Here is a 24,615-nt window from a genome sequence, read left to right on the forward strand (position 1 = left end):
CACACACACACACACACACACACGCATTCTTCTCAAAGGCAAGTGTCCATCTTCACACCGAGCACAGTGTGACCCTTGAGGGGAAGCCTCTTCGTAACTGCTCGGGGCTGAGGCAGCCTGGCTCACAGTAGTTAGCACTTCACACGATTTCACAGAATTGTGCAAAGCATGAATGGTGCTCTTTCTTTTTCCCTTGGTGCATTTTCATATATGCTGCCAGGAGTCATAGCCAAGCATAAACTTCTGAAAGAGCCATCCACAGCCACACGAGACTCAGCAGGAGCTCCCCACTTCACCCCCAGTCTGTGGTTAGGAGGAAGGCTGGGAGCTTTGTCCTTCCAGTTGAAATGACACACCAGACCCAGAGAACAGTATGTTCAGCCTCCCCCAGGGAGACAGTATCTCACGGAATGGTGCATCTGAGGGCATACCAGTTCAGAAATGGTCAGGGCCCAGGGAACTGAGGACAAGGCCAGCCCTGAGATGGATCAGCATCTAGGAAAAGGGTGCCACAGCAGGGCTTGACAGAGGTGATAGAGCCAAGCAGGTAAAACACGGCATCAGGTTGGTCCACTGTTACCTAGTTATGGGCCAGGCAAATGGGCAGCAGTGAGAGAAGAATTTGGGCCACATCAGTAGGAAACCCTGAGCTGCTGATGCTCAGCAGACAAGGTGGGAGCAGCATTGGGTGGTCTGCCTGTAGTAGCCGGACCCCTGGCTGGGGCGTAGGTGGGGGTCCTGACCCCTTGGGAAGAGTCAGGCAGTGTGCCATAGAGCCCCAGGACGTCTTAGTGCGTCTCTAGTAAATATAAGTCCAGCAGAGAGAAGTCAGAGTAGTGATGGAGATCGGCGCCCCCCAGGTATCTGTGGAAACCCTGAGCTGCCAAACAGGGACGGGTACTGATGACTTTATCTGCCCCGAGTGTGTATGAAGCAACAAAATACATTGCTGAGGACACTTCTTTTTCTTTTGTTTTAATCTCACCCAAGGATATTTTATCCATTGGTTTTCAGAGAGTAGAAAGGAGAGAGAGGGAGAGAGAAACATCAGTGTGAGAGAGAGACATGGATTGGTTGCCTCCCACATGCGCCGACCTGGGGATCGAGCCTGTACCCGAGGTACAGGTACATGCCCTTGGCAGGGATCAAACTTGGAACCCTTCAGTTCGAGGGCTGACACTGAGCCACACCACCATCCAGGGCCTGAGGATCCATTTTTAAGTGAATGGACCAGCACGTACATTTAGAGAAAGTGATTCTCACTTCAGGTGGAAGAAGGGACCCTGGGCGTGCACTACGATGGGCTTGGCTCGGCCTCATCACCCTCTGTCCTTTCAGTGAGGGCTCAAGACTGCTTTTCACAGCCCCGTATATTTGGGTGGGATTGTGTGACAGCCTGTCCGACAGAAGGGGAGGCAGCAGTGACCTGGCGTTCTCAGGCCAAGGAGGTGAGGAACCCATGCAGTGTGTGCCGTGTCTCCACCGGAGAGGAGACTGAGGAGCCTGAATTGCCAGGTCCCCGCGCAGGGTGTGCCTGTGAGGGGCTGCTGTGTGTTCCCACAGCACAAATTCGAAACATTAAAGCATAAGCCCATGCCTAGAGGTTCCAACAGGGAAAATATCTCAGGAGTAACTAAATGGTTTTAAAAACACTAAACAAAAAGATCCCTCTGACTGCAAATAAAAATGACCGAGTGCAGAAGCAGAGTAGTGATGCCTGAAATGGTGTGCACTGTGAGTCAGTGAGGTCTGATTCACGCGGGTGTAAACCGACGGGTATGTGGATGGACATGGCCAACCATAAATGCAAATGAGCGTTCAAGTGGATTGTTTCAGGAAAGACCATTCCTTAAAAGAATAAACCTTGTTGAAAATGCCATGGGCCGTGAAAAGCCCTTGTTTAAGTACGACCAAAAGTAAAAAGGACCAGCCCTGGCCAGCTGGCTTGGTTGGTTGGAGAGTTGTCCCATCACCAGAAGGCCTTGGGTTTGATTCCTGGTCAGGGCACATTGCCAGGTTGTGGGTTCCATCCCCAGTTAGGGTGCATAGGGGAGGCAACCAGTCGATGTTTCTCTCTCAGGAAACATCAGTGTTTCTCTCCCTCTCCCTTTTCTCTAAAATCAATAAAACCATATCCTTGGATGAGGTTTAAAAAATAATAAAAATGTTTTTAAAAAGCAGCCATGGAGCATGGAGCAGAGCTGCGGAGGAGGGGTGATTCTCCAGGGGAAGGACACTGGGATGAGAAAATACAGTCAGCCTGGGTCCTATATCTGAAGGTTTCCATGTGGAAGAGTGATCTGATAGGTGGTAGGTGATGTGGTGATGTGCCAGGAAGGCACCGTGCACCTGTGGTGCTGTTAGGAATGACAGCATTCCAAGCGAGGACGTGCGGTTGTGCTCCTGGTCCCACTGTGGGGACTCTTCTGGATTCTCGTGCCTGGTGCTGGCACAACCCTTTTAAAGGAAACCTAACAAGTTAGTTTTATCCCGGAGAAGTGACAGGGAAAGCACAGGTCTGAGACCCTCTTAGAGGAGGGCAGGCTGAAGAAGATGAGATTCCAGCTTGGGAAAGAGCTGATGCAGTGGGACATAAGGGCACTGATACCATCATTGATACCAGACAGGAACCTTGGGTGGAAGTGGCCAAAATCCAACTGAAACTAGGCTAAAGGAGGGAAAAATGTACCATAGAAACACGTTCTAGACTAAGGAGCTAGGCAGACCCAGCCTGGTGTTTTCTGACTCATCTCCCTCCCCCTCCCCCTGCTCTGCTTCCTTGAGCGTTGTCTTCATTTCTGCAGGCACGTCCCCCTGGGCAGACTCCCTGCCCCTTCCCCACAGTGAGAGTCTCCTGCCCCTTAGTCGGACCACTGTGGTCTGGGTGATGTCTTGCTGGCCTGGCTGTCCCCATACCCGCACCTGGGCAGGGAGAGGGATAGCCCGACCCTGTGGACAGAGCAGAACTGTGGAGGAGGGGAAGGGTGAATCTCCAGGGGAAGACACCAGGCTGGAAACATCAGCCTGGGTCCTGTATTTGCAGGTTTCCATGAGGCAGAGCGATTTGATCTGAAATCCTCATTTCTAGGGGGCATTACTCAGTACAAGTGGCAGTAAATTTTATTTAATCTAGGGAAACGCATTTTATTTATTTTTTATTTTTTTAAAATATATCTTTATTGATTTCGGAGAGAGGAAAAGAGAGGGAGAGAGAGAGAGAAACATCAGAGTCATTGATCGGCTGCCTCCCGCACGCCCGACTGGGGATCGAGTCCGCAACCTGGGCATGTGCCCTGACTGGGAATTGAACCCCGATTGCCTGGATCCTAGGTCAGTGCTTAACTGCTGAGCCACACCTGGCCGGGCAAAGGAAACACATTTTTAAAAAAATCAGACTTTAAAAAGGGAAGAAGAAATGCTGTGCTCCATAGACAGAGGGCTGTTCATCTGAGTCACGGGGATCAGTGCTGAGGTAGGGGAGAGTCAGACCACTTTCAGAGTCAGGTTCCACATGGACACCCAGGCCCTGGGATACTGGTTGTGTTCAGAGGAGAAGCATTGTAGCCACAAGGGGCTATGTCTTAAGTGGCCACAGAATTTGGAGGTCGAATACGCATTCACCACGCACACTTGAGATGGAGTTGAGGCAACAAAGCACTATTTATTGGAGCGTTAAGTAAAACAGAGTAAAGCAAAGTGAGACAAAGGGTAACGATGAGTCCTCACCACCCAGTGTTTCCAAGAGTCGGGGGAACTGAGGCAACACCTTGGCTTCAGGGGTGTCTGGCAAGCATCCCCGTTGGAGAGTTCCGAATAGGGCCCCCCAGGAAGCTATTTTCATAGGATTTGATTTATGGAGTTTCAACAGCTCCGTGCTGAAGAGTGTTTGATTTATGTAGTTTTGACAGCTCTGGGACGTATATGAGGTTTCTGCAGCAATGGGGCAACCTATGTGTTGTTACCATAACCACAGGGGCACCTCTGCCTGGTCCTATGCATGCATCCCACCTGTGGGTCAGCTATCAGTCAACCAGGAAGGCTGGCGAGGCCGTTCAGAGATCACTGCTGCCCCGGTGCCACCCAGACAGAACGTTTCCAGAACACAAAAAGTGGAAGGCACAAAGGGGCACCTGCTTCCTATTGTATTTACTTAACAAGCACATACCTGGAAGCACAAACCTGGAGGCAGTCTTTCCAGCAGGATGTTGCTGTTACAAATGTCCTGTTTATATGCGCCCACAGTGGGCTGGCCACTGTGGGAGCCATGCAGTGTGTGGACTGAGTGCCAGAGCTCTAAGGTGGCCCCCTACAGACACCACACTCGTGTCTCACAACAGAGCCTTTCAATGCATGGTTTTGGTTTTGCTGCTCCTGAGTGTGTAAGGTGCCTCACGCCTCCTTGTGAGCTTTGCAGAAAATGGGGTTATGCCCACCCACCCTGTTCACCAGGCAGCCCAGCTTTCTGGCATGAGCAGTGCCCCTTCAGCGACGTAGGTCTTCTGGGGATACCCACTGGGTGAGCACATGAGCAGGTTAGTCATTTGAGGCCTGGTGTGGACATGTGTTTTCACTTATTTGGTGATTGACTCTAACCTTAACTGCTAAGCAAACAGCCCTGTCCTTGGACAGAACTGAATTTTACCTCTCAAGAGAAGAAAGGCAACACTCATGGGCCACCTGATAGCCTCCTGGAAAGCAGGAGGCAAGAACGTGAGCACAGCTGGTAGGCAGAAGGAAATCCCGCCTGCGCAGCTGGGTCACAGAAGAGGTTTCCCACACGGCCAGAGAGGAGCTTGGGGAAGGGGAAAGCCCTACAAAAAAGCAAACACATCCCTCAATAACTGAGAGGAGCCCCTTAGGACCAGCCCTGAGGGGCAGGGTTTGGTTCCCACCCCTCCCTGGCAGGCACTAGGAGCCACACCTTTATACACTAACACTAGGTCTGTAAAAGGAGAGGAATATATTTATTTAATTCAAATAAGATTAAAAAACAGACTGTAAAAGAATTAGGATTTTCAATAACTTACTATTATTTACATTAGCAAATGCTGGTCCTTAGTAGACACTGTGAGGAGATAGAGATAAGCTCGCAGACCCTCCCCCCCAGGACCAGAGAAACAGGCAGGTTGAGGGCAGGACTCCCTCATTCCCTCCTTTCACGTTACTATGGCAATTACGTCATCTTTGGGACTGGTAACCAGCAGGAGGGGGAACCTCTGGGGCCCAGGTGGTCACGCCATTACCCTGAGGAGAGGCTGGGGCCAGGCAGGGTTCTCTCCCTGTTGAGGCAAATCTTTAACTTGGCCCAGCTCATAAGCACCTGATGGTCGAGGATTCCCTATCCCTGTCCCCATTCACAACTCCCCCCTGTAAACACCAACTGTGGCTGACACAAAGCCAGCCCACAGTGTCTGGGAAAAGGTGAAAAACAAGTGAAGGCCACATGTCCTGCTTCCCAGGAAAATGCTGACGACTTAACATGCCCTCCTGGGTCCTCCAGAACTTGGCAACTCAACAAAATCTCATGTGGATTGTTCTGTCCGCTTGTCATGCTGGGGATGGCAAGAGGGAGGGGGCAGCTGGCCCTGGGCCACTGGACCAGTAGAAAGGCTCCTCCCAGGAAGCAGTCGCAGGAGAGGAGAGACCCAGCAAGGCCCGGGGCGTCTGCCCTTGCACTGCGAGGTCCTGCAGGCACTTACGGCTCCTCCACACACAGGGAGAGTCCCAGGAATGCAGACACAGGCCAGTGTGCAGTGGGGACTCCTGGAACCTGGCCCCTGGTTGTTGGAGATCGTGGGGTTGGCCCTAACCCTGGAAACCTCCACTGCTCCACTCACAAAACACCAGGCCTCCCGGTGCAGGTAGCTGAGCGGGGCCTGGCCGCAGGGTGATACTTGGTCAGCGCAGGCACGGAGCCCTGGCCTGGCGCCGGTGCAGTGAACAGCGGCAGAGAGCAGCTGAGGGCTGGGGAGGGGGCCCCATGGAGACTCAGTCCAAAATGTCTGTCTCAAAGGGGACCAGGTGGTAGTAGGAAAGGTTGGTGTCATAAACTGCTGGGTCATCGCCATCCTCCAGCTCCGAGGTAAACTCACTGCCGTTTTCAAACCTGAAACAGGAAAGACAGGTGAGGGCTGCGGCCACCGGCTCCCGACCCCAGCTCTGACCTCAGCTCCTCTGAGATGGGGAAGCACAGCGGGCACTGTTAGGAGGGCACCAAGGGATCGGTGTCAGGCAGTACAGGGACCCTGCACTGGGCTGTGAACCAACATGCTTCCCACACACAGGGCACAGTGCTGCGGGTGTCAGGGCGAGGCCTGCAGAGGGACAGCCTCCCTCTGCCTCACCAGCAACCCGCTTACCCCGGCATTTCAGGACATACTTGTGCCATCTACCTGGGAGACACCAGAGACTCTAAGGGAGTGGGAACTGTTGGCTGGTGCCTGGTCCATGAGGCTGAAGGGCTCCCCCACCGGGGGGAAGTCACATCCTGAGGTCACACTCTCTTGCAGCCACCCAGCCCAGATGCGGACATCAGCATGGGAGTCTGTCCTGGTCCTTTTCATTTTCAGTGGAGTGGATGGGCTGGGACCTGGGACTCGGAGAGGCCCCTCCACCCACTGGTTGTGCTCCCCTGGGTGCACAGGGAGACCACACCCAGTGCTGCCTGGGGGTTGAACCAGGTGAGTCACACTCCTGACCTGAGGTCTTCAGACTGGATCTTCGAGAGCAAAGTGGCCCCACAATGAAGATTAAGAGGAACCAGAGAGGTTAAACAACTTCCTGACACTCACACAGCCAGGGGAGCCCTGGGCTTGGTCTTGACAATCAACAGAGGCCCAGCTGGGATGCCCCTGAAGCTGCTGCCTGGTAAGATAATTCCCAAGGAGACAGCTGAGGCACAGCAAGAAGGCCGCTGTGCCTGAGGGCCCCACGGGCCCCTACAGCACTTCCCGTCAGAGTTCCCTTATGAGGGAGAACCAAGAGGTTTCCAGCTGTCCTGCCTTCTCAAGTCAGACTGCCCTCCCCCTCCAGAGCAGGCCTCAGGCTCCCCACCCCCCTCCAGAGCAGGCCTCAGGCTCCCCACTCCCCCTCCAGAGCAGACCTGCTGGTCCAGGATCCAGCCACCTAGCATCTGGAGATTCTAGCCCTGCGCTGGCATATGAGGCCAACATGCTGGTGACACTTCTCCCCAGAAGACCAGGCTCTGCACCCCTCAGGGCCCAGTACAGACGAGACCCTGAGGCCTGGCCACAGCTGCTCAGTGGCCTGTCACAGCAGCCATGAGGGTGAAGGAACTGTGGTCCCACAGGTTTATGAACCAAGGTCTCATGTCCTCTAGAAAAGGAAAGCTCTTTAAGTGTCCATTACAGGCAGGTCTTGCCCACAGAGCCCCAGCACTGGCTGATGGCTCCACGACCCATCTGTAAAACAACATTCAGACCAGTGTACTCACAAGTGCTGTGTTGCATCCACACCCAGGTGCTGCTCTTTCCCATTTGGTATACTGTGGTCAATAACAATGGTTTCTGTATTTGCTAAACAAAATCCATTGGACCTCATGATTTCTGAAAATGAAAGCAACAGGTAGACATTCAGGAGGTGTGAGGTTTTGAAGTTTGGGACTTACATCAATCTATAGACTGTTCTCCACCTGCTGCCCTGTCTCCCCACACTTTAGGGAACTCTGCACCCCAGAGGTGCATGCTGGGGCTACCCTGGGGTCAGGGCACACAATTCAGGGGCTGATAACCTCCACAGGAGCCACACCCACTGCCCTATGCAAGCTTAGGGCGCCTCTCCCCCCAGGGAGCGCTCTGGTGGTCCGAGCTCTCCCTGGACCACCCCGGTGTGTTTGAAGCTGGAGCAGAAGGAACACTGAGCTCACATCTGAGTCTGGATCCAGGGCACACTGCAGGCTATGCAGGTCTCCAAACGCCCGCCTGTCTGAGAAGAGACAGCACTGTCCCCGCCCTGGGCTGCCAGGAGGATCCTATGAGCTCAGGGTGCATTTTAAGCCATGTGGGTGACTTCACTTCTCACTTTTATCTCATTCTGCATATATACAGATTTTTTACCAACAAGCACAAACTCTGATTAAAAAGGCCCACAAAGAAAATGTCTTCACATGTCTGTGTTCACTGTGAGGCCTCAGTTTTCCAAGGACATAGGACTTGAGTTGTTGGCACTGGAAAGGGTGGGCATGGTGGTGCTGGAAGAGGTGGCAGCTGAACAGTACCAGCTGGGAGCTCAGCCCATCCGCGAGCTCTCTGATCCTGGGACTCAGCACCCTTAGCTGGAAAGTCTCTGGTGCACCCTCAGACTCAAAGGATTATCCAGTGGGTCGCCTTCCCATTCAGGAACTAACATGGAAACACGCAGCTCCAAGGAGCCCTTCTTTTCTGGGTACAGGCACAGGCCGTGAGGCCACCCGATCACTGGCACCTGACACTGCTATGCTTTGAGAAATTTATTTTTTTCTTACATCTGACCATAATTTAGATTATTTTATCCCCATGTATGGTTTTTCTTTTTTATAAGTGAAACTAACTCCATGTGTATTTTTTTCTCTCTCTAGATATTTGGTTCTCAGTTCTTTAAATTTCTCTCCATATGAAGAGAATTAGGGAAACTACACAAAAATGAAGAAAGAAGAATAGATTTCCTCCTTACCCTACAGGATTAAAGTGACTTCCTGTCCATCAGATCTGCCAAGTAATTAGTTGCTAAAATTTCCGCCTGGGTTTATGGAAAAGTGATAGCTCATGTTTCATGGGTTTTCTCAGCAGCTCAGTCAGCCCCACTGCAAGTGACGTCAGAACGACATCCTGGGGGCCCAGCAGAGCTGCCCGCCTTCCCTGTGTGAGAACCAGCGCGAGAGCCTGAAAGTCCTGAGACTGAGCACCGAAGGCCAACAGGAGGTTGGTGCTGGGGTCAACATTCCTGGTGCCAGAAGGTGCAAGATGTTTCCCTGAGCTCCAGTGACTCTGAAGATGACTAAGTCTTAACCAGAAAGACTAAGATCCCCTCACCTCTCAGCTTTAAGCATGTGGGAGCACTAATGAAAGCAGTAAAAACACCGCTTTCTTCAGCTGCCTTCAGTAAGTCTGACTCAAATCTGTCTCAGGAAGCACAGAGGACCCCAGAGTGACACAGCCAGTGAGGGCCAAGCACCTTTCTCCACCCCTGGCCAAGGGAAGGGAAGGGAAGGGAAGGGGAGAACCTCACAAATGAAAACTAGTGTCTGTGCCTCAGCACACTTCTGAGTGTTATGAAAGGACACTTGTACAGGAACTTCCTACTCTCTTAAATGTAAAATGTGGAGCTCTAGAAAGGGGTTTGTGACCAGCCCCTGAAACAGCCACTCTGCCTGTGCTCAGCCTTTGTGCCCACCCTTGAGGAAACTCCAGTCCTGCTACTTGTGCCTGGGGAAACAGGTGACTTCTTGCTCAGTTAGTTTCGTCACCTGTGAAATGGGAACAACAGCATCTATCCCAAAGGGCACCGTGCGGATGGAACGAGGTGGTGGTGGGTAAGCGGAAGTTATTATCATCATTATTGCTAATGGCTCCATATCTGTGTCATGCAAATAAAAAAACCCAAAAGCAATGTTGTGATTACAGAAAATTATAGCATTTGAACCTATATTCAAACACACCTAAAATGCAAATTTCTCAGAAGTCAGTTTAGTACCTACAACAAAAATTAAAAAAAAAAAAAAAAAAAATCACTGTCCAGGGAGTCCATGAAATAGATTGTTCTCAAGCTACATTTTTGCATTTGTATTTTTTTCACATTAAGCAGAGTCCTGCTTTGCCATTTCTAATTTTTCCTAAAATTTCTGAGCTAATCTTAGAATGACAAGAAAGTTGTGAAAACAGTATAGAGTTCTCACATATCTCTCACCAGCTTCTCCTAATGTCGGCACTTCAGGTAACTAGGGTCTGATTACCAAACACAAGAAGTTGACATGCACAGTGCTGTTGACTGAACTTGGCCTTCACATGCGTTTCACCGGTGTTCTCACTAATGTCCCTTGTTTTGGTTTCAGACCCAGTGCAGGACCCCGTTGCATTAAGCTGTCGTGTCCAATCTCTCGTGACCTCAGACAGTTCCTCAGTCTAATCTCATTTAGTGACCATGGCACTTTTGAAGGGGACTGGTGAGTTATTTTACTGACTGCCTCTGATATATCTGATATTTCTGTGCCTTTCACCGAAGTGGTGCGTCCTGGGCGGGAACCCTGCAGAGGGCACCATGCCCTCGCTGGCACCACCTAGTGGAGCCCTGGCCATTGCACAGTCTGAACATTAGCACAGAGGCCAGATTGGCCTAAGTCAGGAGAGGGAAGAGCGGCCTCTGCCAGCCAGGAGGCCTGAGCTGGTCCCTATGGCACCTCCTCCCTCCATGCCACGCCCATGGTGTGAGGAGGCCTTGGGAAGTCTGTGGGGAGGGGGGAGGAGGAGGAGAGGTTGGTGAGTTGCAGTAAGTGAGGGTGTTTTCACAATAAATGGAATTTAGCAGGATAGGAGTGGACGTGGAAGGGCAAAGCCAGCACAAGCAAAGCCCAGCCAGGAAGAGGCTCAGGGTCTGCAGTTCCATGGGGACAAAATCAGGAAAAGCTAGAGTCAGCCCAGGGCAAAGCAGGCTCCCACAGCCGACCTGGGCTCCAGGCTGGCACGAGGGGCCAGCACCCTGTCTTCCTGGACCTGGACCCTAGCCTTGCACAAAGGCCTCGCTGAGGTGCATCCCGCACAAGCCTGAACCTGTCTTCAGTCCTCACAGAGACATGGAGAACATACTTCAAACCTTGGCCGGGACTCTGCAGCCACCGCTACCCTTCACATCTTGGTGTTCTCCGCTCTGTAGGGTGAACACGGCCAGGAGCTTGTCCCAGTCACTGAGGCTGGGCTGTGCCGGCAATGCCACACGTCCCGAGCCTGTCCTCCACTCCAGGGCCAACCTGAGCAGCACCAGCTCCTGCCACCAACACTGGCCCTGAAGGGGTCGTGCGGCTCTTTGCTCTCCCATTTGCTCTACACAGAAAGAAATACAGCAGACACCAGTGCTGGGCTCTCCCACCATGTACTGTGGACAGAAGCTTGTCCCCGCTCCAGGTGGCAGCAGGCAAACACGGCAAGCCTGGCAGTTAGGGTCCTGGAGCCCATGGACATCTGCTAGAATAAATGACAGACATTTCACTCCCCTGTAAAGAAGGAGGGCTCCCAACCCCCTGCTCTTCTTTCTGAAAACACACAGGAAGCTGCCGTGGGTGGACCTCAAACGTGGCCAACAGATGTGCCCAGGCTTAGGCTTAGCTGTCCCGCTCACAGCCAGTCACGCCTGGGAGCACCTTCTCCGTGCCGGGCTCCCAGAGCTCGCCTGCCCCGGCCCCTCACAGCACACAGACTGTGGTCCCTGCTGTGGCACAGAGCTAAATAAGGACACTTTTCTACAAACGATATCATCCCAATTTGTCTTGTTCTGTCTCCCCATCACCATGGCCACCAATTTCTTCTTAGGAGCTGGCTCTGGACCCTTCTCCCCTCTCATCTACTGACTTTCTGATGAACTTCCTTCCGAGTCCTGCTCCTCCCTTCTGCCTCCACTCAGAATGGAATGTGGACACGAACCCTCCTCTCCCTCTTAGAGATCAGGGTGTCCTGCAGGCTCACGCCCAGCCGAGCTGCACCTCCTCTTACAGCTGCCTCCCGCCCTCTCCACCCAGCAAACGCCTGCGAGACTCCACTCAAATGCTACCTCTTAGGCCAATACAAGTGGACTGCCTGCTGCCCGGGGCAGCCCAGCTCCTGAGCCCAGGAGAGAGCATTCCCTCAGCAGCCTTCAGAGCAGCCCTGCAGAAGATAACCATGTTCTAACACCTCAGAACGCCCCTGAGGGTGAAGGCCAGGCTTCCCCTCCTTTCCACTGACCCCACAGGGAGTGGGCCCGTGCTCTGCTCTCACCGCCGCTGCCCACTGCTGCTGGCCTTGCCTCTGGTTCACTTGCTGCTGATTTATCAACACTCATGATACCTAAACGGTGTGCTCCCCTCGGGGTGCCCGAACTAAAAACTAACTCAGCGCTGCCTTATGGGAACAAGCTCATTTTAGCAGGTTCGACTCCTGAGAGTCCAGAAGTTTGCTTCACAAATGCCTCCTTAATAAACATTTAGGAGGCATCATCATACTATTTCTTAAGCTCCAACTTAAATGCCAAATAACTCCCTTAGGAAGGAGGAGGGGTGTGAACTCGAGGTCGGAAAACACGCTGTTTCATAAAGATCCACTAACAGCCTCTCCCCCACCCTGGTCAGCGTTCTGCTGGACTGTCTTCCTGGAGCCTGGGGGTGGAAGGTGTGTCCAACCTCGCAAGTGCCTCTCGGAAAACCACCCGCACTCCCCCAGCCTCCATGCGGCTCTCACCTGATATTTTCACTGGACTCTGAAAGCTGGGTTGAATTTTATGCACACTGTCATTTTTTAACACCTGATCCAGAGGAGACCTTTCAAAGAAGGTGAGCACGACTTCTGACCTGGAATACTGAGGAGGAATCGGTGGATTACTAGGAGTTACTCTTCTGCAAGGTGGCCTGTCTGTTGCTTCCGCCTGAGTTGCTCAGACAGCCCACAGGACCAACCACGCTGAAGAGGCTGCGGTCACTGACCTTCTCCTTTACTTACAGCCCCACGTGGCTGAAACGCAAGGCCCCAGGGACAGGCAGGATGGGCAACGGAAACTGGCTGGTTTCTGGGTGCGCTATGGCTGCCATTTCCCTAGTCTCCCCGCACCTCACAGAACACTAGGAGCCGTCAGTCTCCCCTCCCACAGGGGAGAGGAAAGCTGCCGGAGGGAAGCGATCGCCTGAGACCTGTTCTTCACGAAGGCTGCATCCAAGCCTGCAGGCGGTATTAAAGGCCGATGCCGATGTCCACACTCCCTCGGGCTCCCACACGCCCTCTCAAACACCCTTAGCTACCCCAGGGGGCTTTTGCATGGAGGCAAAAGCAAAGACCACCGTAGCGAGGGGCCATATCCCTTCCTAGTCAATACTTCCTTGTCCCTCACTCCACTTCCCCTGGGAGAAAACCATGGAGCCACAGGAGCTCACCAAGCCTTTCTTTCCTGGTTCTAGCCACCCACCTCCCCACAGCCCTCACTTCCGGGAGGGCAGGCAGCCAAGGGAGCCAGCAGGCAGGCCTGTGGGAGCTGTGGGAGCCCCCCATGCAGACACCCACTCACCTTGCAAGGCATGCTGATGATGGCCTTCAGCAGCTTCTCTGCCTCATTCAGCCTGGTCTCTATATCATGGGCATCCTTTATGGCGACCAGTCCTGCCATGGAGACAGACATGCCCGGTCAGAAACACAGACCAGGACACAGGCTCCCACATTAATGCAGACAACAGGCCTCCCACAATGAGGGTGCTGCCCCATGTCACCAAGCATAAGGGCATCTGCGTGCATCTGCTCGGCCTCCCTCACGTGTGTACAGCCCACCCTGAGCCCTGCTCTATGCCCCAGGCTGTGTGTAAAGATGAGTGGATGGATGACTCGTGTGTGTGCTGGTGACGGTGTCATAAAGAAGTCTGGTTGCCGGGAGAGCCAGTGGGTGGGGCAGGCAGGTAGGAGCCCCAGACAGACCATCCAAGATCCCTAAGGGGGACACTTGTGCCAGTGTCATCAACGCCCAGGGCCATGCAGGTAGGCAGGTGGCTGTACCAGGGGAGGCTGCCCTGGACACACCCACTCCCAGTGGCAGAGAAGGAGGGGCTCACTCTGCAGACATGCTGACACAGGGCCCATCTCAGTGGAGCCCATATTTAGGCAAGTCATTTAAAGGCTGGGTTTGGAAGGAAAAATCAGATTTGTACTCAGACAAAACCAATGTTTCAATGTTTCAAAGTGCATGACTCAGCACTTCTCAGGAATCTGAGCGTCTGTCCTTGTTATGAGGAGTCTGGCTGTAGGAAGGGCAGGCTATTGCTTTGTACACACTAGAGGCTGCAGTGTGGAGACTCGGGGAGTTTCTGTGCATTGGCTTCTTGGGGGATGGGAACATCAGATTCCCAGGGAAACCTGCATCTTTCTGTACTTCTATGACCTGAGAACGCTGTCCCCTGAGCTCTGACACAACCACACAGCCAGGAATCCCGGAACTGTTACAGTGACTGAGCCTAAGGTCTTCAGAAGCTCCGGCTTCATTTTTTCTTTTACAGGAGAAAGGGGGGCTCACATTTTTAGGCAACTCGTTGACTGAGTCTACATAAGTGATAAAATTAATTTCTTAACTTACATGATTGAACTGAAGAGGCCACACCACAGGGCCCCTGGGAATCAGGAGCACCTGACATGGGGCAAAGGCATTTCCGAAAGCCTGGCTACAGTAGGGGGACCCTCGACAACGTCGGCTCGGATCCAGACCAAGAACTGTCTGCTGGACTTCCTGAAGCACAGGCCCCCTGGGTGCGGGCAGCCCTGCTTGGCCCAGCCCCCCCTCGTCCATGCAGGCCCAGGCAGGCAGCTGTCAGCTGTCCAGGGAGCAGGAGGCCTCTATCCACACAACCCGGGCGCCCCTGCACAGTGCCCCAGCCATCTCCAGGGAAAGGGACTGGGCCCCCTCCCCTCCTCCCCAGGTTGCCTGGCCCCACTGAACCACCCTGCACGTTGGGGAAAGCAGGGAGAAGGAAGGAAATACCAGAGAGCCAGAGTCCCAGGATGTTTGTTTTCCAGGCCCTGAATTCCTTGGGATAGAACCTCAAACACACACACGCATGCACACGCACACACAAACTTTGTACCAAAATGCTTTTATCTTTTCCTTTCTACAGGGAAGTCTACAGAGGGATTGTGTGAAAACACAATCACTAATATAACCTGAAGGTTGTTTTTAAAGAGAGAGTTTGTAGCCCGGCCGGGCATGGCTCAGCAGTTGAGCATCGACCTAGGATCCAGGTGACTGAGGTTTGATTCCCGGTCAGGGCACATGCCTGGGTTGTGGGCTTGATCAATGACTCTCTCATCATTGGTGGTTCTTTCTCTCCTTCTCCTTTCCTCTCTCTGAAATCAATAAAAACTATATATATATATATATATATATAAAGCTTTACAGAGATAGTTTGTAAATCATGCCCACAAGGTGCTGCATGACTCCAAGATGAGCAGAACTAGTATTGTGTTTCAGCTTCTATTACAGCTGGACTATTGGTCTTTCAGTCAGCTTCCAGCACTAGTACTTTATGTTCTGCAGGCACATCTGCAGGGAGATTAGCCTCCTGCATGGTGAGAGCATATGGCATATCTACACTCATTTTACAGGTTGTAAAATGTAATTTAATCTCAAGTCAGTATAGAGGTTTATAATTCTTGCATCTTTGGTCTGACAACATAATTTTGGTTACATCTTTGATTTAATGCATGTTTAACCTGTGGCTGGGTTAATAACCTCCAAGGATAATATTCCATTAGATAAATACATTCCACTCTACACTGATCTTTCAAGGTGGCCAAATTTAGCAAATAAAACACAGGATGCCTATTTAAATTTCAGCTGCAGATAAACAATGAATAATGTAATAGTATGGACAGACTTCTAAAGAATGACTCACTGTTTATCTGAAACTCAGCCTTAGCTGTACTTATCTGGCAACCCTGCCTTCTTGGTAGTCCATCTTACAAAACAAACTGGAGAAGGGCAAGAGGCACATGCTCAGGCCTCTGGGAACTACAGTGTATGCATTTTAACTCAGTGCACAGATCCTCCTCGAGCTGAGCAGCCCACCTTGCTGGTCCTGTACCCTGTGAGTCCCCCACACCCTCACACTGACACCCCACCCCCGGAACAGGCCCATGCTACCCAAACACAGCCCTACCCTCACACAGTGCTGCCTGTAGCTGGGAGAACTTTTCCTGCTGACCTGCCCCCACCTCCAGGCTCCTGTGTGACAAAACCCCACCCATTTCCCACCCATTCCTCAAGGTGGGGCACATGTCCTCTGCTCTGCAAAGCCTTCCCCACATGAGAGGCTGGGAGACCTGGTCTCCTTCAGACTCCCAGAGAACTCTCCTGACCTCTCAGATTCACCACTCTGCAGTGTTCGCGCTCCTTCGCCTGTGGTCTCCCCACGCCTCCTGGTTATGAGACTGGTTCCAGGACTGGCCAGCAGGGGGTGCCAGCACTCTGGAAGCCATGCCAGGCAGTCCAGCGAGGGCGGGGCGGGCTAAGCCACCACCAGACACTCCGATCAGGAAGTTGATGAAAACACAATCACTAACATAACCTGTTTTTAAGATTTCACGCTACACAATTTGTGATGTGAAATTTTATCCAGATTTAGCCCCAAACAAATACTTGAAATCAAAAAATTGATAGCACAATTCTAAATTTCAGTTTTATGTACATCTGAGGGCTAACACCAGCCTAGGGCAGACGGGTCCCTTTCCTCCTGCACTAGTTTGGCCTTGGAAACTGAGCACAGATGTGTTTCTGTCAGTTTCACAATCAGCTTCTTCATGCAAACACCTGATTTATTCTCAAAACCGGGACTGAGCACGCTGACATCAGCGACAGCAAACACACTCCAGTTTCCTGATCTTAGAAACCTGGGTCACAGTCCTGTTTCTTCAGGAAGTGGGGGCTTTGAGGGGAACAGCTCAGGGAATCAGGCTTCCTCCGAGGACAAAGCTGGCTGGGAGGCCCAGTCCCAGCCTGAGCCTTTTGCTACTCTGATTCCGGAAGGAAACAGGCAGCTTCTCTGGCCAGTTCAGAAGGAAGACCGTCCTTTTCGAAGCACATGAAGGAGTGTCTGTCACCCAAAAGACACAGTCGCTGAAGCAGAGACCCCACAATAGAGCCCCAGGAAAATTTTCTGTAAAGTGAACTTTCAAGTCAAGTCAAGTAATAAATTACATTTAGAGTTCCTTTTCCATTCACAAACGGGTCCATCAACACCCCGTACAGAAGTGGACTGCGGATGTCAGGAAGGAACGCAGGGTCATCCGTGCTGTGCATGAAAGAGGCATTCTTTAAAGGTTGAGCATAGTACAAATTCTGGAGATAAAATATTTTAAATTTTCTAGGAAAACTTTCTAGGCTTACCTCTAAGTATCTGTTTTCTAAATGGGTAGCCAACATTCAAGAAATGGAGACTATGCCCTGGCTGGTATGATCAGTGGTTAGAGCGTCGGCCTGCACACTGATGGGTCAGGGGTTCGATTCCTGGTCTAGGGCACAAGGGCATGGGCCAGGTTGCAGGTTCGAGCCCGGGCCTGGTCAAGGCGGGTTCGGGAGGCAACTGATTGATGTTTCTTCCCCCCCCAAAATCAATGGGAAAATATCCTCAAGTGAGGATTAACAACAGACAAGAAATGGAGCCTAAGAAATGAAGAAACGAGCCGGAGAACGCAGCCAAGTGGTTACATTCACTCCCTGGGACCACCGCTCTCCTCCATGCACCCTCGACCCAGTGTTCACACTGCGAGGTGTTCTGCGGCGCTTACAAAGGACAGAAAACCCGCCTGCGCCTCGCTGCCGCCTGCCACGCGCAGGTGTGCCCGGCCGGTTGGCCCTCCCCGCCGGCTGCCTGGCGCAGTGACTGGAAGGGCTGGGAGCTGCTGGACGTGCAGTGCTCTGCACCTTCCTGCGACGAGGAGCAGGGCAGACGCAGCAGCAGAGGAGACGGGAGCGGTGGAGGCAAAATAACTGAGGAGCCAGGAAGGCCGGGAGGAGCCGTCCTGCCTCCCCCTGCGGGGTCCGACCCGTGCGCGCTCCCAGTGGGGGAAGTGTTTCACTCGAAAGTACTGACCTCCTCTGTGTCCTTCCCTTAACCCCTCCTCCCCCAGGCCGCCTCATCACTCCCACTGAAAGCAGAGTTCTAAACACATTTTTTGTGTTTTTTGTTAACCTCACCCAAGGGTGTTTTTTTCTATTGGTTTTTAGAGCAGGTGGGAGGGTGGAAGGGAGAGAGAGAAACATCAATGTGAAAGAGAGACATCGGTGGTTGCCTCCTGCACACGCGTGGGACTGGGGCCGGGATGGAACCTGCAACCCAGCTGTACTAAACATGTTTGAGAAACCGTTCATGAAGCTGGTCTTAGAACATCAGGAAGCACTGATCTGCTCATCCCAAAGTACCACCTGCCCTCCAGCTCCAGCCAGGTGGCCCATCAGGTGTGGGAGGTACCTTGGCCAACAGCTGGCAGGATCCCTGCCTCCCCCCTGCTTCTGTGCTGCCAAGATGGATGAGGTGAACACTGGCCACAGGGGGTGGAGTGCCACCTGGGAGGCTAGGAAGATTCACAGCAAGGGACCCCCTCTCAGGTGAGGAGGCCTGAAGGAAGGGGGTGAGGAGGACAGGGTGTGGGATCTGGAGTGTCAAGCCCTAAAGAAGCCGGGGGGGGGGGGGAGCTGGGGCAGGGGTAGGGAGGGCCAAGATAAGCAGGGCCTTCCACAGCACAGGAAGGGTTTGCCCATGGGGGCAGAGGGCAGCTGTGGCCTCGAGCTCCACCCACCTGTCCACAGTCACCTGCCCCTCATGAAACTGCCCCCTGGAGCGCAGGCCCTGGGCCAGACCCATGCCCACTACCCAATTCTAGTCTCTGCCCAGCAGAGCCAAAGGCCTGTTCTGTGGGGCCCCCTGAGATGATGCCCCTTTGTGGGCACTCTCTGTGCCTGGGCAGGACTGGAGGAGGGGGAGCCACACCTGCAGAGGGCGGAGCCAGGAGCAGTGGGCAGGTTCTGGCCCCGGAGCTCCACCTGCAGGACATCCCGTATCTTGACTGTCCACCTGCAGGAACACATTTCACCTTTCAAAAGTTTATAAAAAGAGCTGCAAAGGGCAGAAGTTCCAGGGTCACATGGTCCTGAGTCCAATGCCAGCTGTTCTCAGGTGTCCAGCACAGTGCTGGGGACTCTGTGGCGTGCACATGCTTGAGACAGCCCTTCCCTGCAAACATCACTGCTGCCATCTTAATCAACCATGGACGGGCCTGGAGGAACTGAGCAACCTGCCTGAAGTCACCGGGCAAGACAAGCCAGAACCTGAATCCTGACCTGTCTGGTTCCAAAGCCAGTGCTTTTGGCCACTTCCCCTGACCCTCCCACTGTCACCTGCCCCCCTATCTGCTGGGCCTTGTTTTCTCACTGGGGAGGCAGGGCAAGTGTCTGGTGGACTAAAGGCACCACATCGGAGCAGAACTTACAGGTCACTCCCACCCTCCTCGCTCAGTGTTTCCTCAGGATTTCAAGTTACCTGCCAGCCAAGGGTGATTCGTTCTTAAAATGAAAATGAAGTAAAACTTGCCAGTGTGAATTAGTCAAGGAGCCTGGGTGACTGTGTCCACTGCCGTGACTCCATCTAGGAGGAAGGTGGGCTGGAGAATGACATCTGAGCATGTGGGTGCTCTCGAGCAGGGAGGCCGGGCTGGCCCAGAACAGACAGTAGACCCTTTGTCTCAATTCTTCCCCCCCCCGCCCCCCCCGCCCGGCACCAAGGAGAGGATTCTGTCCCAGGACAAGGGGACCATCGTTTTAGCAGTGACAACCAAAAGTGACCCGTGGATGCTGACCATCACCCAACAGAGTAAAAGCGAACAAAAATACAGATAAAAACTGGATTTCAGTGGACAGGCAATGCCAACCGCTGATAACAGCAATGTACTATCCTGTTGACCGTCCCTGCTGCCCAGAGCCTGGTGCCCCTATAGAATGCCCAGCAGGTAAAGTGCAGGCTGGCATGCTACTCACTGCCCCTCTCCTCAATCTCCTGAGCCCCACGAGCAGGACGCAACTCCAAGTGGGGCTTCAACCAGAAGCAGCAAACATCCACTGCCCACTGTTGTCAGCTCTGGCTGGCGCTCACCGGGCCCTAGCACTGAGTCTTCCCTTATCTCGACTGTCCGCAGTAAGTATCTTTCACTTTTTGGAAAAGTGTTTATTAAAAGAGGCAGCAGAGAAATGTGAGGCCCAGACTTGTTTTAAGAAGGGAAGGGGACCCATGTCCTTGCTGCGGAGGGTTCACGGTGCTGTCTGATCCAGAAGAGTTGAGCCCGGCTGGGCATGGCTCAGTGGTTGAGCATCTACCTTGGATCCAGGAGATCAAGGTTTGATTCCCGGTCAGGGCACATGCCTGGGTTGCGGGCTCCATCCCCGGTGGCAGGGCGTGCGGGGGGCCACCGTCAATGACTCTCATCATTGATGTTTCTTTCTCTCTCTCCCCCTCTCCCTTCCTCTCTCTGAAATCAATAAAGATATATTTTAAAAAAAAGAAAAAAAAGAATTGAGTTTCTTCTTTGAAATTTAATGGAAAGGACCCCTCAGGTAGAGAGCCTGAGGCCTGTGCTGCCTGGGGGCCTGGGAGAGCACCCAGCCAGGGAGCACTGCACATGAAAGAGATTCAAAATTGGTCTGTGAATCAGCAAGGGTACCCCCACTCCCCAGACATGAAAATGACCTGTCAGGAGGGGCAGGACACCCTAAGGGGAAGCTATGCGTGGGGGTGGGAGCTCTTAGCATCGCTGGCAGAGATGGCCCTGGTGCCCCTGATCTGCTGCCCAGGACCCAAGTGGCCTCACTTTCTTCAGCCACTTAGAAAGTAAACTGGAGACTGTGCAGTTCGTCCCCTCCACCAGGTGGCATCCCCCCAGCTCTTTCTGTAGTAGTACAGGGCTCCTCCCCTCTCTGCCCACTGAGAACAGATGGCCAGGCTCAGGCCTGGGGGCAGAGCTGTCAGGGTGGTGGGAGGCTGGTGGGTGTATCCTGGTAATACCGTAGATACTTTAATTCCCATCCCTCGGATCTCAAATCTAAGCATAGACAGTCCACAAGGGTGCACGTAGATTAATGTCTTCAGTGACAAAGGTGAACACAGACATGGGACTAGCCCCACACAGGCTCCCAAAGAGAGGTCTTATCTGGAGAAAACACTGAAATACTGCACTCAAAGCTGGAGCCCCACAGGGCTCCCGTGGGCCCCGTCTCACTGAGTAGCTGCTCCATTTCTCAGGCTGAACGCTCTGCTGTGAGCCTGAGGCTCCTTCACACCCCCTCAGCCAGTGCTGTACCCTCCCATCCAGACTGGCTGGGCACGTCTCACACCTGCTCTGCCACACCTGCCACAATGTCCCAGCAGCTCTTGCCCACCTCCCTTCCTTCCCGAGTCTTTCTCAGCACAGCAGCTGGGGTGCACGTCAGACCAACTCCCTGGGCTCAGGGCTCGCCCCCTCCGAGTAAGAGCCCAGGTCCGAGTGCCCTGCCCACACCCCACTCCCTGTCTCCCATGATGCCTTCTCTCCATGCCAGCCACAATGGCCTCACTACTCCATCACTGGGCACATGCAAGCCGTAGGTCCTTGCACTTGCTCTTGCCTCTGCCTGGAATGCTCCTTCCCAGGTAGTGATGTGGCTTGGCTCCTTCCTTCCCTCCCTCCCTTCAGGTCTCTAGGTCTCTACTCAAAGGTCACTTTCTTTGAGACGTTCCAGACCATCTACCTTCCCTGCCCCACAAAGAGCTGCTTTCCTTGCTTATTTTTTTCTTCTTCTGAACATTTATCACTAACATATTTTTAATATGTTTGTATTTATTTGAGAGGAAGGGAGAAGGGGAGAGAAACAACGAGCCCACAACCCAGGCATGTACCCTGACCGGGAATAGAAGCAGTGACCTTTGCATTCATGGGACAGTGCTCAACTAACTGAGCCACACTGGCCAGGCTGTCTAACATACTTCTCACTTATCTTGTTTATCACTAGGCTTCTCCCAGCCAGAATATAAGAATCACGAGGGCGGGGATTTTTTCTGTTTGGGGCACTGCCGGGGTCCCCCAGCACCTGGGATGATTGTCTGCCATGTGGAAATGAGGTGGGCTCTTCCTTACAGAACTGGGATGTGTTTTACTTAGAAAATGACTTCCCTGGACTTGAAAACACCTGAGAAAGGAAAAGGCCATCCCTTAGGATTGTACGACAAAACTCAGGTGGTGCTTGTGGAGGGCCTGCCGTGCCTCCACACGGAGAATCAAGGGCTCGATGGAGAAGGAGGGCCACCCCTCCTCTGTCCCGCGGGGGCTGAGCCAGCTCTTTCAGGAACCCAGCCAAAGGCTGCAGCAGCTCCACTGCAGGCGCTTACAGAGTCCCGCTGCCCAGTGCCTAGTCCCCAGCCTCCCCACCCTGACGCTGTCACCACCACGACCTCCCGGTGTCTAATGCCTAGCTTGACTTTCCCCCCGTCAGATAACTGAAAGTACTTGTCACATCCTGTCTGAGTCTCCTTCTCTCCCTGGTAATCAGTCTCTTCTTAAACCTCTCTCTGCTTTTGCAGGGGGTCCACTCTTCAGAGGCGCTCTGTGTATCTACACCTCAGGAACTTAGAACTGACCCAGCACAACTCAAAAGAGCACAGAGGGGACAGGGACAGGGGCCTGTGGAGGGCGGGCCAAGTGCCTCACACCTCCCTTCTGCTCCAGGTAAGACTTTTCACTACCCTGTCCCAGGGCGGCCAAAGCCACAGCCTGCTCCCCACCCACCACCCAGTCTCCGCAGCAGCAGTGGGCTGAGGGGAGTGACAGCTAGCAGGAGTGCAGGGCTCCCCACTGCTGAACACTCCACTCTGCGTTTTAATCTCACACGAAAAAGCAGGCAACAGGTGCCGTGTTGCAGAGGAGGAGCCAGAGGGCGCGGGGTCGCCGCTGCGCTGGGCCACCGACCAAGGGACGCCTGGGGGGCAGAAGGGCGAGCGCCCTGGAAGCTCTCTGGGGCTCTAACTCGTTTATGGTTCCCCTGGTCCAGGAAGGATGAGAGTCAGTGAAGAAACTGCTGTTCACTCAACTCAACTCAACTCTCCTGATTTGGGCATTCATTTAAATTTAAAAATATAACAACATACGACGCACCCAAATAGCAAACCCAAGGAAAACTGTTGCCACGCTTAAAATAATCCTAAACTACCTCCGACCGGCGGAGGATCGGGGAGCCGGGAGCAGCCCAGGAGGCAGGCCGCCCGCTCGGGGCCTCCCACCCGCCGGCTCCGGGCGCCCTGCCGAGCTCAGGGCCGCGTCACGCACACTCTGGGGCGGGGGCATCGCGCGGCGAGAAGAGGTCATCCTGAGACCTCAGGCAGATCGAAAGCCAAGACTTGTCCCAGCCACCCCCGCTTCGGAGATCCCCCCAAAGTGCCACCAGGCCTCTGCTTGGAGGACCACAGAAAGGAAGGCTTCGGGGTGTCACCCAGGGTGGGAAGGGGGGCGCTCCGAGCCTCACGGCCCTCCCCGGCCCTCCCCGCAGCTCCACTCGGGCCTCTCGGGCCCAAAGGGCAGCCGTGGGGCGCGTCGGCCAGGCCGGGAGGAACTGCGGAGCCACCGCGGGCCTCTGGGGTCGCCAGTCTCCCGGGGCCGGGCCCGCCGCTCGGCCGGGGGAGGCCGCGCTGCCGGCCGCACCCGAACGTGGCCCACCCCGGGGCGGGGCCCGCGCTTCCCCCGCGGCCGCCCCTCCCGCCGCGACCGGCCGCGTGGCGAGGCTGCTCCGGCTCCTCCCCGGCGAGTGCGGGGCGCGGGCGCCCCCAGCGGCGGAGTCTGAGGGGCAGCTGCCGGGCCACGCGCGACCCCACCGACCGTGTCCTTCCCGCCCTGGCCCTGGCCCTGCTGCTGCCCGCGGGGCGCGCGGGCGCGGCGGGCCCCCCGGAGGGGGGCGGCGACCCGGGGGCGCGGGCTGAGGCCGGAGGCCGCCCCCACACGGGCGCCGCGCTGGGACTGAAAACCCGTCGTGGGTGACGGGTCAGGGCACGTGTCCCGGTGACCTCGGCCAGGAGGCCTGGGATCCCGCGAGTCGACTCCCTGTCCTCTTACCACTGGCGCCTGGGGCGCCCTTCTCCGGGGGCGGAGGTCGAAGTCCCGGCCGGCGCTGCCCCTCGCGCCCCGCCCCGTCGAGCGCCGTCCCAGCCGCCCCGCCCCGGGCCCGCACCTTGGCGCAGCGGCGCGCGCGCCAGCTCCGGCCGGTCCTCGGGGAACGCGTCCCGCAGGCGCCTCCACAGGCGGCCCAGGTCGGCGAGGCTGCGGTGCAGGTAGAGCACGCTGCGGTCCGACCACTCCGTGCGGATCTCGAAGAACTCCTCCTCGTCCCCGCGCCGGCTGACGATGAGCCTGCGCACGCCGTTCACCCAGCAGCCGCGCACGAACATGTTCACGAGCGACGTGCCCTCAAACACCGCCGAGGCCATTCCGCGGCCCACGCATGGCCCCGCTGCCGCCGGCAGGGGCGCGTCCGGGCCGGGCCGGGGGGCCGGGAGGCCGCGGGTCCCTCAGCGGCAGGCCGGGGTCCAGGTGCGCCTGGAGTCCGTGGGGTCCCCCCGGGCCCTGCGCGCGCTCCGGAGACGACGCGGCGAGAACCGGCGCCCGCGGCTTTATAAGGCCCGTCCCGCCCCGCGGCGCGGGCGGCGACGTCGAGGCCGCCGCGGGCCCGCTTTCCTCCGCCTCCGGGCGAGAGGACGCGCCACCCGAGGCGCGTGGAGGGGTGGCCTGGCCCGCCGCCCACCGCCCGGCGCCGCCCACCCCGGAGCCGCGGGGTTCCCTGCCGGCCAAATTGGGGCGAAACCCGAGCTCCCGGCCCCGCCCCCGCCCCCGCCCCGAC

At 54.8% G+C, this 24,615-nt stretch overlaps 1 protein-coding gene across 1 annotated transcript; it reads right to left on the reverse strand.

The window, feature by feature from the left end:
- Positions 1–3,534: 3,534 nt before the first annotated feature.
- On the reverse strand, positions 3,535–24,225 carry PXDC1 (PX domain containing 1). The gene is made up of 5 exons (XM_087820712.1): positions 23,950–24,225; positions 13,240–13,331; positions 12,423–12,540; positions 7,454–7,565; positions 3,535–6,106 (listed from the first exon to the last, which is right to left on the reverse strand). Exons 1-5 carry the CDS (start codon positions 24,203–24,205, stop codon positions 5,989–5,991), a joined length of 696 nt encoding a protein of 231 aa, XP_087676838.1. The 5' UTR covers positions 24,206–24,225; the 3' UTR covers positions 3,535–5,988.
- Between the last annotated feature and the right edge of the window lie 390 nt (positions 24,226–24,615).

This window comes from Miniopterus natalensis, chromosome 9, assembly GCF_054644295.1.
Source record: "Miniopterus natalensis isolate mMinNat1 chromosome 9, mMinNat1.hap1, whole genome shotgun sequence".
Lineage (NCBI taxonomy): Eukaryota > Metazoa > Chordata > Mammalia > Chiroptera > Miniopteridae > Miniopterus > Miniopterus natalensis.

What these genes read in the sequence shown, in the direction of transcription:
- PXDC1 (XM_087820712.1), bottom strand. Translation starts at nt 24,205, where the DNA reads ATGGCCTCGGCGGTGTTTGAGGGCACGTCGCTCGTGAACATGTTCGTG. An exon ending in GCGCGCGCCGCTGCGCCAAG is followed by an intron (nt 13,332 to 23,949) that starts GTGCGGGCCCGG and finishes TCTCCATGGCAG; the next exon opens with GACTGGTCGCCATAAAGGAT. An exon ending in TCATCAGCATGCCTTGCAAG is followed by an intron (nt 12,541 to 13,239) that starts GTGAGTGGGTGT and finishes ATTCCTCCTCAG; the next exon opens with TATTCCAGGTCAGAAGTCGT.